Source organism: Boleophthalmus pectinirostris, unplaced genomic scaffold (genome assembly GCF_026225935.1).
Source record: "Boleophthalmus pectinirostris isolate CB_2022bp ecotype Guang Dong unplaced genomic scaffold, ASM2622593v1 HiC_scaffold_22, whole genome shotgun sequence".
In the NCBI taxonomy this organism is placed as follows: Eukaryota; Metazoa; Chordata; class Actinopteri; order Gobiiformes; family Gobiidae; genus Boleophthalmus; species Boleophthalmus pectinirostris.
Genome location: NW_026571190.1, coordinates 13,378,872 through 13,392,544, shown reverse-complemented (window position 1 = coordinate 13,392,544; position 13,673 = coordinate 13,378,872). Strand labels below are relative to the sequence as shown.

Here is a 13,673-nt window from a genome sequence, read left to right as displayed (position 1 = left end):
GTTTTTAGCCTCATTTGAACTGTTTCAATTCAACAATATTTACCACAGGAACTATCCTATTAAAAACAAACAAACAAAAATCTTACCTTTATGCATGCATTTTTTTGTACTTTTGAGGGGCTGATACAATTCATCCAAATTATCTTTATAGTAACTTAAAAGTACCATTAGTTAAAGGTGCATTGTGTAACTTTTCTGGTGGAGAGCCTGTCAAATGCTTTTTTCCATAAAGATGTTATGGCTTTGTCTGGAATGTTTCACAGTATGGTATTAAACTTGAATCTTCATGGAGACCAAACCAGACCAATTTACTGGACAGATCTGCAGAGGGGCGACCCCACTCAGTCAGAATGGCTGTTTTTCTAGATATTATTGAGCTATAAATCCACCTGTAATTTAGTACATGTAAGGCAGAGCTGTTTAATGTCATAGTGTGGAACATTCCAGGCAGAACAATGACATATCCAATAGAAACAAGCGGGTGACGTACCCTCAAACAAAAAGTTACATAGGGCACCATTAAGTTTCAAACCTTTAGCTACAGTCCACACTAATAGCGCCACTTCTTAATTCTTCAGTTCTTTTCATTACAAACTCCATTCAGTTCCCTGCTCTCTCTTCCGCCTCCTACCTCCTAACTCCTCCCTCGTCTCCGCTAACCTTCTCCCCTCTGCCCCATTCTAATGTCCCACCATTCACTGCTTCGACCCGGGACCCCACACACCCCCAGCGCATGCTACCATTTGGACAGTTTACTCCAAAATCAACTAAATACAAGCTTTTGAGGAACATTTTATTTATCCTAAGATCGTCCAGAGATATTTGGCTTACATCAGTGCAACTTCCAAGTCCTCAAGTAAGTTATTTTTTGGACAATATTCAAATTTCTGGGAATAATTAAAAAGAAAGGAACCACATAAGATGTAAGAGTTGACACGAGTATCTTCTGAAGAAGTTTGGGATATTTCTGAAAGATTTTTTGCAGTGAATCGTGAATTTAGCCAACGTCAACAAAAGAACTTGGACTACGTCTTGCTGAGTCGTAAAGGACAATTCAAACAAGCTTCGATTTTGAAACCTCAAATTTGAATTTTTGTAAAACTGTTTCACAATATTTGAATTCAAAGAGATTTGCATTTGAAGTTGGCATTATCATTCGCGCTTGAAAACAGACATCTGATAAGTGCTCTGTTGAAAATAGACTCCCAAAACATAGTTGTCCTTAACACTATAAGTAAGGCACTGCATTTTGACCAGTTCTGGGCAATTTCTCTTGAATTTCTTTCCATTTTTTACAGGAGCATCCAAAATTCCAATTTACATTTTATCTTATGGGACACATTACTTTACTGTATGGTGTTTTCTTACTTTAACTATTATTGCAGACTTTAATTAGTTAGTCTGCATAGAGTGGGCATTTTTGAAACAGCTAAATTTATCTAAATGTATTTTGCAAGCTGGGGCTATATGTTCAGTTGAAATTATTTGATTATTTGTGGGATCATTTGCCAAAGCTAATATTTTCAATATAGAAAACACAACCATACACTATACCTTTATTAAATGCAACTGTTTACATATAGCAATTTCAAACATTTGATTCCTGTCTCCTGAGTTTAAACTGTATGTTGTAATGTTTGGCTGCATCAGGGCTTCAGAGTCAAAAATTGCAACTAGTTTTTCAAGTATTATTTTATCAATAATTGTTTATTAAAGGCTTAAAGTGGATGTTTTACATGAAAGATTAGAGAGATTAGAAAAAGCTTTTGGAATAACGACTAAAGAAAACATTTTATTAACTCTGTGAGTGTAAAAGTCATTCAATGCAAAATGATATAAATTCAAGTAGTGTCTCTTTTTGATTTCTATCAGTATAAATTGATCTTATCCAGACACTTCACACCATATTAGATAAATGAAATATGGTTTAAATGTGTTTTTGATTTACCATGGTAGCAAAGTATTTATGTTAAATCTACAAACAAAGTGATATAGGACTTGTATTCCCCATGGCAACAAACAAGCAGAAAACCAGACCAAGTGCAGTGTAAACCAGGCACTCACATTGTTAACACTTGGTCTATAGATTGTATATAATTGTACTGCATTAGCTCTCCAGTCTTTTGCTCACGGTTTTACATCTTTTTATATTGTTGTAAACTGATCTAATTTGAACGTAAATACTAATCAATGTGATTTAGTTTTACTGTTGTTTAAAACAATTGCATTGTATTTGTAACTCGCACGCACGCATGTAATTTAGCTTAGACCAGAAGAACAACATGAGTAGCCCACGCTAAGTGCATTTTAATAGCACTTTTTAATTGCGTGATTCATTGCCCTGACCGCATGGCTTCAACTTTACGCACACACTTTTATTGAATCTTTCAAAATCAAATATAATAAATTAACTAATTCTGGCCTTGTCGCTGACGCTGTAACCTTGGTGCATACCCGAGAATTTTGTTTTTCTCTAAAAAGGATGGGATTTGGGGCATCTTTTCATTTTTGACCAACTTGACAACTTTTTAATTAAGTTCTCTCTAAATATTTTCACAGTTTAAATTAGTTTTGAACCGTATAGGTTATTTTGGAGAAAAAAAGGGCTACCCCTCCTTTTTTTTCTTTCTTACATTTTTGCTACTTTTGGGCAATTTCTGTGCAAACCCACAGTTGTTCAATGGTCCAAAAAGAACACTGAATTTTGTCAACTAGACAAAGTTTTTGAGACTGTACAATGACCAACGGAACAACTTTTTAAATCCCTTGTCTTGGAAAGATTTGGACAGAATTTAAAAGACTTGGTATTATTTGAGTTGGCTTTTACGTAAGCTCTTTTGGAGTGCCCCCTCTCTGGATCTTGATGACCAAACCGCTGTTAGACCCGAGTTTCCTTTGGGACATGGAGGACGTGGGGCTGCAGAGCGCGTCCACGCCGTTCTCCGTAAAAGACATCCTTAAATTAGAGCAACAACAACAGCAGCAGCAGCAGCAAAGATGTTACCCCTGCGCGCACCCGCCACCGACACTCTGCGCGCCCCCGATACTCACAGGAGGGCCCCATGACATGGACGCGCCCGAGGACAACCTGGCCTACCTCAGCGCGCTCACGAGGGGTCACGAGGGCGAGCAGGAGCCGCGGGATCTATTCACCGCAACATCAGCAGCAGCAGCGGGAAGGAAGGAGGAGGCACGCGGCGACATGGACGAGCACGACCCCGGTGAGTATAACGACACGGTTGACAGAGCAAAGATAAGTTCTTTAGCTTATTCATATAAATTAAGAAACCATGTAATCACCTATTTAATAAAAACTAAGACCAAGGTGCACAATAGTGCAATAGGCTACTTTGAATTTGAAACTATTAACCAACCAAGTTTTGAAACTAAAATCAACCAGGGTGATGTTTAGCTCATTGCATTTTAAAATCACAAATTCTTCAAAAGACACAACAGTAAAATAACTGATGAAATCAGCAAATGCCGTACGAGCTTGAAATAAAATAGTCAATCCACTTAAATCAGGTAAGCTATAACCTATTGACTACCGTGATTTTAATTTAGGACGGAAATGAAAGTGAAAACTGACGCCAATTTAGCGCGTTACGCATCAAAAAGTATTTTGTAATCATAAATAATAGGACATGGTTTCAGACTGGAAATGGAGTGGCCTACTACATTAGGCTGTTACTTGTATTTATCGAAACTAGCCCATAGGTTACAGCAGGAGTAGATGCATAGCCTATATGTGAACGAATGGCCTGAGATACCGTGGGCTTGGGTGGAGTTGGGTAAAGTTTACGTTTAAGTTCAAATCAAGTCCTGCAGAAGATATAGGCTTCTTGTTAATTACACAAACAGCAAAAGTTATAGATTACATGGGTTACATAGGTGCAAGACATTTAATGCATATTTATTATTATGAATAGACAAATAACAGAGAAAATGAACAATGTTTACGACGTTACAATTTAGACATTTTTATTAAAAAATATGTAATATAAAGCATTTCGTTTTATTTCATCAGTCATTTAGGTCTAGTTCAGCTCAGTCTGCTGTATAAGGCGCTAAACGGAATAAAGATGCTAACTTCCGCTGACAAACACTGTCCCTGTCATGGGCATTTGAACGCCTGTAGGAATATCTCTGAATAAAGAAGACAAGCATTTTGTTTTGGGTTGACAGAAAAGTCACGTTGTACAGACCTGTACACAAAAATAATTTAGTTAGGCTTAATTGATGCGCTTGATTAAATATACCACACAATTAATTCCCATCTCTGTCAACAAGCTCACAGCTTGGCGCGTCATAACCAAACGTGTCCAAACTGGATTAATCATCAGACTGTAATAGCCTTTCTCATCTCCTGCATGTGTAAGACTTTATTGACTGACTATCTATAAATGTGTTTATATTCATTAAAAGAAAAGAAAAAAATAAATAAATAAAAATCTTGCTAAGTTTTAAAGCTGAGATTGTTGGGTGACCGAGGGGCGTTGCAGACATAGTTCAAACTTTTGAATAAACACGGTAAAGTTTTATAAGCATCATGCTCGAATGTATAAATTGGAAGTAAAATACAAACAAGAAGAGTGCGGTTTTAAAATAATAAGAGGGGCATCGACTACTTTTATGCACCGCGAGCTATTCGGTTTGGTTTGAGAACTATACAATGAAATGATGAAAAATCGATCAAACTAAATATGAATAAGATGTTACTAAGGCCGATTTGACAAAAACGAGTCTTAATCTAATCAAACTAAATCATCTCCCTTAATTGAAACTCAAGCGGACAGTGTGCGTAATGTGCCGCCATATTATGAACAATTACAGACTCCTTATGGACTCCAACACAAGGACATAATTATTAGGAACGATGCTTAATGGTTCATGCTGAGAGTTTGATGACGGAAACGGTGCGTAATAACCCTTAATTAATAGGATACACAATTAGCCTTTTCTATTGTAGTGGGGAAAGTACACCAAAAGAAAATGTAAAGTACACTATTGTTAGATTTAGATGCAATAATAAATCATGTACTAAATTCACAGTTTGATCCTACTGAAAAGGAAACATTCGGTGGGTGTGTACAAAAGAGAGTTTTCACAAATTTTCTCACGTTGGTTTTTCATTTGAATAAACCCTTGACCGCCATTTAATATGCATTTTTTTACAGTTTGGAGTTATATATCCTGTAATCTCAAAATGAAATGAATTAAAGGTCGGAAAAAATAACTATAAAAAGTTTTGGAATATAATAATAAGAAGAAATAAAAAGAAATATATGGCACAAACATTTTCATTTTAATACCTGAGAAAAAATGTAATGAAAAATAGTATACCATCACCACATGTAGCAGTATATTACGCGCAACTAAATTCGCACACTGTATTGATTATCTTTGGAATGAATGAATGAAAAATACATATTCAAGAGTAAATATAATTCCTACTGGCGTATGTAGTTCATGTTGTCTCGGTGAAGAAAACATTGCCCATCACATGGCTTTCATGCGCTTTAAGACTAAAACTAAAGCGTTCATTTGTAAAACAGACACACGTTTGAAAAAGACATTGGTCGCTTGTAATTTATTCTTTGTATAGTAATATTTTCAAAAGCCATATGTATTTTACTGCTATCAAAATATTAGGCAAGACAAGTTTATTTGTGTAGTATAATTCGGACACAAAGCAATTCACAGTATTCCTCCCGTTTTTGATAAAATTGGCCATACATTATTGTAATTGTAATAATACCTCTAGAAGATGGTAACACGGAAAGAAAAAAAAGTTTGGGCAGTTTTTCAAAACGGAGATATGTTTTTGCTATTGAACTCTTCAATTGTTGTGTGTGTGTGTGTGTGTGTGTGAGTGTGTGTGTGTGTGTGTGTGTGTGGGGGGGGGGGGTGTATGTGTGCGTGCGTGTGTGAGTACGTATTTCTTTTAGTGGCTGAGGACTAATATACGCATAACAAAAACTAAACGGTGCGTTATGAAGTCATTCATGTTACGACCTCAATAAAAAATGTGTAGTTGGCTCACGGGCGTAAACTGCGCTATAAATCTGTCGCGTTGGTTTAACTGAGCCTAAATGGAGATGTCTGGCACCTGTCTTTGAGGAGTGTTATTGACAGAATGAATGTAACTTTATACCTGCAATTTGATTTTCAAGTATTCTACAAATACAATACAAAATGTATGCCACACCAATGGGAAGTGAAAGGGTTTAGGCCTCCTTATTTAGAAGAGCCAAACATATATTTACAGGGACTTGGAGCTAAGACAAGAGTTCTGGAGTAACGAGGTCTTAGTTTGTATTTGTTTAGCAACAGAAGAGAAGTCTGGAGTGATTTAGTGCCACTGCGTAAAGAACACGTGTCAAACGCAGGTGATTTAAGGCGGTGACACGCGCAAAGTGGCGCCAGTGAAGAGTCGCGAGACAATAGCGCGTCTGAGCCGGACCAGGAACTGAGTCCAGACTGGTCTGTCACGTGATGAAATACAACATGGAATGGCAGAGTCTATAACCACGTTATACTGTAAAACCACATCTCAAGGTGCTGGCTAATGAAATGTGCCACAGAATTGACCACAAACCAAACCCGTGTGCAGGAAGACAGTTGCTGTATTCTTAAAATTTTTGTTCCATTATTCAATTATTCAGTCAATTAGCTATATTTACGTGTTTATGTATCTGTGTTCACAGAGGGTCTCGTAGTGATGAGAGAGGACACTTCGGAGTCCACGCGCGCTGAAGGGGAGCGGCGTGCGCAGAAACCCCGGAGTCGGAGGAGGCCCCGTGTGCTTTTTTCTCAAGCGCAGGTGCTGGAGCTCGAGAGGCGCTTCAAACAGCAGCGGTACCTGTCCGCTCCGGAGCGAGAGGCCCTCGCGGCTACACTGCGGCTCACGTCCAACCAGGTCAAGATCTGGTTCCAAAACCGGCGCTACAAGTGCAAGAGGCAGCGACAGGACCGAACCCTAGAGCACGCGCCCCCTCCACCTCGTCGCGTGGCAGTGCCAGTGCTCGTGCGCGACGGGAAACCGTGCATCGGAGGTGCACAAAGTTATTCGGGCCCCGGGTACGCGCCCGGATACAGCTACAGCGGCTACGGCGCATACTCGTACAGTGCGCCCGCGTGCACGAGCAATTACAGTTGTACGTACAGTGGACTGCACACGCTGCCGTCAAACAACGGCTCCTTCACGAGCGCCAACCTGGGATCCACGCAGGCGCAGACGCAGGTCCCATGGGCGCGTGCCAGGGCATTCGTGCGTGGTAACAAACCACGTGACCACTAAACTGGATCTACCTGGACCTCTGGGTCTGCTGTCGCTTCACGTGGGACCAAAGCCTCGGTTCAGTCTAGACTCAGGACTCTGTGGAGTCTAGAACCTGAATTGCTTTAACTTGATTATTATTATTTTTTTTAATAAAAGTTTCCAAATAAATGCGCACAGATCAGAGCCTCCCGCTGCGTCTTCTTCAGCCGCGCGCTTTGGTCCAGTTTTATTTGGCTTTAAATGATTCAAATGTATTAATGAGTGTTAATGGAGTTATTAGCCTATGTGTTACGTTATTCAGCTTAACAATTTGACCATGCCTTTACAATGTATTGATAATGGGGGTAATAATTGACACATTTTAAATAAAAAATAAACATTTGTAAAAGCCAGCATATGTCGCCCATACATTTTGCACCAGCATACACACAATTCCGATCAGGGTTTCTTACATTGGTCAAAGCTACCATGTTATAACAAACGGCACATAAGATATAGCCTCGGACTCGGTGATAATTATAATGTGCAATTTGCAAACGACATTCAGCGCCGGTGAAACTGGTGTGGATACGGCTCTTGTTCCAGAGTCCTGGACTACAGCTGCGTATGGAGCTGAGGGGACCTCCGCTGTTCGTAAACGCGGGCTCGGGTCTTTGGGCCGAGTGACGCTTTTGTCCCGCTGCCACGGGCCACAATGAGGCGCGCGCTGTCCCACGGAGATCCCCAGAGGAGCGCGAGACGACCCCGGGAGCGCGCACACGGCACAAAGGCGCACAGGGACCGCCAGATTGACGTCCTAATATTCCCCATTAAGAGGCACAGAGGAGGCTCGCGCTGCAAAAATGTGCGCGTTTTTGTTCCCGCCGCGGAGCCTGTGGAGCGCGCGGACAGCGGGGGCTCGTGTAGAGAACAAGCCCCACCAATGGCAACAAGTTTCCGCTTTTGTTTCCGGAACGAGCGGGAGGAGGGGGCCTTTCTTTCTGCCAAGAGGGTCATTCACCTCCAGCCTGGACACAAAGCACTCACCCAGCATCTCATCAGAACAGGCGAGATCTGGACCCACGTGAATGTGGAGGGGTTTACTTTCAAATAATATTAGTCAAGTGCAAGTGAAAAGTGATGTCAACAAAAAACATGAACATCAATGCACTTTTCTGTCATTTAATCAGCATTAAAATAATGCTATTGGCTACTGACGGTTTTTAGATTACAATGCAGTGCTGTTCCAATCGAATAGGGTCGGATAGCCTCAGTGACATCACTTTCTTCAGCGAAATAGTCATATTTAGTTTAGAGGCAGTTTTTTCTTCTAATAGTGAGTTCTTGGGTCTAGTATTCAACCATCAGCTCCAGTATTTATGAAGGAACCTTTTGGACTACTACTCAACTGAAAACTACCAGTATTTCTAAATATCACCAAGGAAAACCCATAAACTTCGAATCAGTGTAACATTATCCCAATATATGTCCCATCACAAAACCTGCAGATTCCTGATGGTCATTTTACTTGCTCCATCTCACTTGAAATCCATTCTGCGTGTCCACTGAGTAATTCGCTTTCCTCCAGATTTATTTGTGGATGAAAACTGAGAAAGTCACTGCTAGTTTGTGGTTTGAATGACAATACTAGACTAAAATTGTAGGCCACCATTTTGGCGACATTCATGCTTTGTAGTTAGGTGTGTCATGATAAATGACTTATTGTTCAATATGTTAGCAGGAACTATACTTTGGGGTTCAATATTTATCATGTGTACAAGTTCTTTGTATTTTGTATATATATATATTTTTTTTCTGCACTGCAATAATATTTGAGCTGTACAAGATTAATTATTAAACTAATGCTGAAAGTTTCTAAACAAAAAAAAATGTAAATAAACTAATGAAATTGAAATGACATGTGTAAATAACGAAAAAACATAACTGAATGAAACGAAACACAACTCCAGGTATGATTTTAATGAGAAAAAAACTTTATAACGTAGATCATAAAATACCACAATATGGGCCTTTAAAGAGTTACAGCTATTTGTTTATTGCACCTCATGCTTTTTTAATATTCAGTGTTGTACTTTTAGAATAGTTTTTTTTTTTTTTTTGGGGGGGGGGGGGGGGTTAGGTTCAATATTATCTTTAATCCTTTACATTTTATTCAGCTATATATCGTACTTTAAAATTTGTTATCATAACAGGCCTGTTTGTAATTGCGATTGTATTTTGTGAATTTTATGTTTTACACCAAGAAAGGAAAAATGCAATACCTTGATTCACCTCACAAAATAATCCAAAGGTGCAGTTAATGGTTAAAGGTGTACTGTGTAACTTTTCTAGTGGAGGGTTTGCCACAGTCTTGTCTTCGAGTAAAGATGATATTATTTTGCCTTGAATGTCTACACATACTAAGTATAAGCAAAGCAATGATGTCTTTTAGGAGACCAGAAAGAGGCAAAACCTCCAAAAAGAAAGAAAAAGTTACATAGTGCATCTTTAACCATCACATGGACCCCTCAGCTGTTCATTTGATAAAAAGTTATGTCCACAACAGGCCTCGTTTCCATTTATCCATGTTTTTGAATACCGTGGCGTTGTTAAGAGCTTCTGGAGGAGGTTGTATTCATGTGTAAATGAAATGTCAAAACACACTCACACGCTCCTCTGTGGCATGTCTGATTGGCTGATCGTAGGACGAAAGCCCCGCCCACAAAGGCAGGTTTAAACAATGTACTTTAGATTCCCGTTGAAACTCCTGCGTGCATGGAAATTATGGTGGTAATTATTGTAGTCTCATTCTTTGTTCAAACTTTTTTGTAATTAGTCATACACCGTATAAGGTAGCCAGTCCGTATAATGTGACCACTGTTTGGATTTTAAAACATCACGGAAAATTTCCTGGATTACCACTTTATGACATCATGCAGTGGGACCAAGTCTTTGAGAATGGGCTCCCTCAAGTGGTATAATTTTTATGGGAGTTATTTTCTAAACTAACTCTAATCCACACAATTTTGCACATTCATTTTTAAAGACAAATGGTTTGTTTTACCTTGACATGTTTCAGTGAGCATTTGTCATTTCATCAGACTGCTGTGACATGTCACATGATCCTGGCAACATCTATAAAAAAAGAACACACAACGTTATCTAAAAGAAGACATCTTGAATTTCACTCATGGGTCTAATCCACAAACATTGGATTATGTTATGCACTGCCTCAATGGCACCACTTACATCAGATGCAGTCAGATGATCTAGATACATTTAGGTCATCACCCTACTGGTGGGTTTCAGATGACTCATCGCATTCTATTGGACAATATTCATTAACACAGAAGGGGGGTAACTAAAGTAAATATTGTTAAAATGCTAAATTATGTTGTAATACTGTGAGTTCTTGGGTTTACTCAATAATTGAAAATACCAGGTTTAACATTTATGAATTTACCTTTTGGATATTTCAAGTACAATGTCATCAACAGGGAAATCTGGCCCAGCAGAGGGTGACATCACTGAAACAGTGCGAGTGCCACAAAACACGAAAACATGCCTGAGTCTTGGTGAGAAAATCATAAATTCTCACCAAATGTGTGTGTGCACTGTCCCATATTTAAGAAATAAACATAAACATATTTCCAGTGCATAATACTAATCTAACATGAGCCAAACTAATGCATTACACAAAGAGACGATAAAATGTGATCGAAGCGCAGACAAGTGAAACAAATGCAGAAAAAGCGGACGATAAACCAAAAGTAGTTTTGTATTTACACTAGTTTTAGCCACATTTTGCAGAGTCACAAACTACATCTTGGAATTACTAAACCTAATTTTGTGAATTACTAAAATCAACCTTATGATTAAAGCATAATTCAGATATGATTTAAATTTTATTTATAAAAAAAAAAACATGAGTTATGTTTGGGTGATGTCAGTGTCTCACGAAGTGGAGCTCTGAATGGAGCATGGAATTACTACTGGGCTGGAGGGAACCGCACCAAACAGACTTGCTCCAAAACAGACCCAAGTGAACCGTGACAATGGAAAAGAGGCTAACCAGACACAAGTAATGTAGCTCAGCCATCTAACAATGAATGGTAGCTTTATTATCGACAAGTTGAACTAAAACAACTGGACTTAGTTTTTAGAAGCTGGCATTTCAATACCTATCCGGTATCTTCGTCAGAACTTGTGTTCATGATTGTGACTCCCATTAGATGTAGAGGTGGATGGTGACATTTTACCACATCACCAAAAAAGTCCTGAGGCATCCTTCAGTAGCTTTAAGTGGTACTTTGTAGAAATAAATTGAGAAGAAAACTACAAAAATATTGTTCTAAAACAGAATACCTCTACGTATGTCATTAACACCAAAACTTCTATATCCAAATGCAAGGACTTTTAACAAAATAAATGCATTTTCAATCATTTTAATAATGGTCATAACATAATCACACTTATTGCCAAATTTGACTGAGTTTGGTAACATTATGGTTGCTAGGTAGCAGATATATAATGACCTCTACTTATGTCATATCAGCTGAACTTGAACTTCACTAAAATGTTTTAAATGTGCTCTTGGGCTTTGTCTGTTTTTTCAGTTTCAGTGCCATGGGTAACCTGTCAGGAGCACTGGGTGACCACTGTACAATTTGCCTAGATCTGAGGAGGAGGATTTTGATGTTTTAAGTTGGATTATGGGGGAAATTAGAACTTCAAGATGCTAACTTCAGAGGGTAGAATTTTCTTGCGAGAGTGCAAATCACAGTACTGTGCTACTTAACTATAGTCATTAACTGCGTATATGTGCGGCAATTACCTACATTTTCTTATTGGTACTTTTCAGATTCAAAAAAATGTGATGTCATATTCCAAAACTGTGGACAAGAGACACTTTTTTTCTATTAAGAACGTCGTAGTTTGCTATGAATTATTCAGTGGGTAAATTCACAAATGTTGAACCTGATCATTTTTATTAGTGACAAGATTCAGGAACTCACTATCAACAGAAATCAGCATTTTAAAATGATTTTATCTGTCCTCCTACTGTACTGTAATCATATGGGCTTGTAATAATGCTACCTAAAACTCAGCAATAGCATATATTAAGCTACAGGTAAATATTAAGAAATGGTGAAGTTATGTGGTTTACTAATGAATACTTTTGTATATATACTATGGTTGTCAAAAGTATTGAAAATCAGGCACTAATCAATATTCATATTCATTCATAAGGGAGTATCAATACTAAAAATATTACTTAAAAGTCCAATATTGCGCAAATTAACTTGTGAGCTTTAAGCCATATTATAATGTTGTTTATAATATGGAATTGTGTTTTTTTTTTTCATTTGCAAATATTTTGAGATGTAGACAGACTAATAAGAAAAGGTCACTCAAAGCTCAAAATGCTCTGTTCCACCTTGTGATGTCATGTAGAGGTAGTTTTCAAGTTAACAGCTACCTTTTACCTTAAATTCAGAAGAGATTAGCAATTCCAAGGCTAAAATCATCCAAACGATTCTGATGAGGAAACAACCTTGTAACATTGTAGAATGTAATGTATTGTGGGCCCTTTAAACCGGACAATGAGTTTAACAGTATCTTTATGAAAACTAGGACACAACTATATGGTAATTATTATTTTGTGTTGAAGAATACATTCATTTGTCTAAAAAGGGCCTTATTATTATTTTTATCGTAGTAATTAGAATTGAGTATTGAGCCACTTCCTTAGTATTAAAATCGCACACAATACACTATATTACTTCATACATATTATTAACAGTGCATTTAAATCATGGGTGCAGGTTTTTCCCACCTCTCTCCAGGCTCTGTCCTTAGTAAACTCGAGTCCGCTGCTCTCATCCTGTCTGGGTCTGGGTCTCGTCTTCCCACGGCTCTGTACAGGAAGTCCATAAATCAGACACTTTCACCAAACATGCATCAGCCTAATCTCCTCTCACACTCACCTGTGCAGTCTCACCAGGAGGACCTCTCATTAACACACTTTCTCACAACACAATCATGCAATCAAGTGCAGTCTAGGTTTGATAATGGTGTATTACTGAATATGGTATTTTTTAAAGGTCATATATTATGAAAAATGGACACTTATGAGCTTTAAGCCATGCTAGAAAGCTCAAAAATATACTTGAAGTAATCCTTTAATTGAATTATTAGTCCACGTGTCTACCATCTGGATCTTCCAAAGCTCCAAATGCTCTCTTCCACTGACTGACAATTCCATGGCTGAAATTATCCAAATGACTCTAGTGAAGGTGTGTGGAGTTTAAAAACACAGTGAAGCACTTCCTTTTTTTAACCAAATGACATCACAAGGTGGGACAGAGTGTTTTCAGTTTGAGAAAAGAACTAAATATGTAGGGTTTGTGTG

At 38.3% G+C, this 13,673-nt stretch overlaps 1 protein-coding gene across 1 annotated transcript; it reads left to right on the top strand.

Moving 5' to 3' along the window:
* Nucleotides 1-848: 848 nt before the first annotated feature.
* Nucleotides 849-7,619, top strand: LOC110155990 (homeobox protein Nkx-2.5-like). Its single transcript, XM_020920169.2, has 2 exons — nt 849-856; nt 6,708-7,619. The coding sequence occupies exon 2, from the start codon at nt 6,722-6,724 to the stop codon at nt 7,298-7,300; it is 579 nt and encodes a 192-aa protein (XP_020775828.2). The 5' UTR covers nt 849-856; nt 6,708-6,721; the 3' UTR covers nt 7,301-7,619.
* The last annotated feature ends 6,054 nt before the right edge of the window (nt 7,620-13,673 follow it).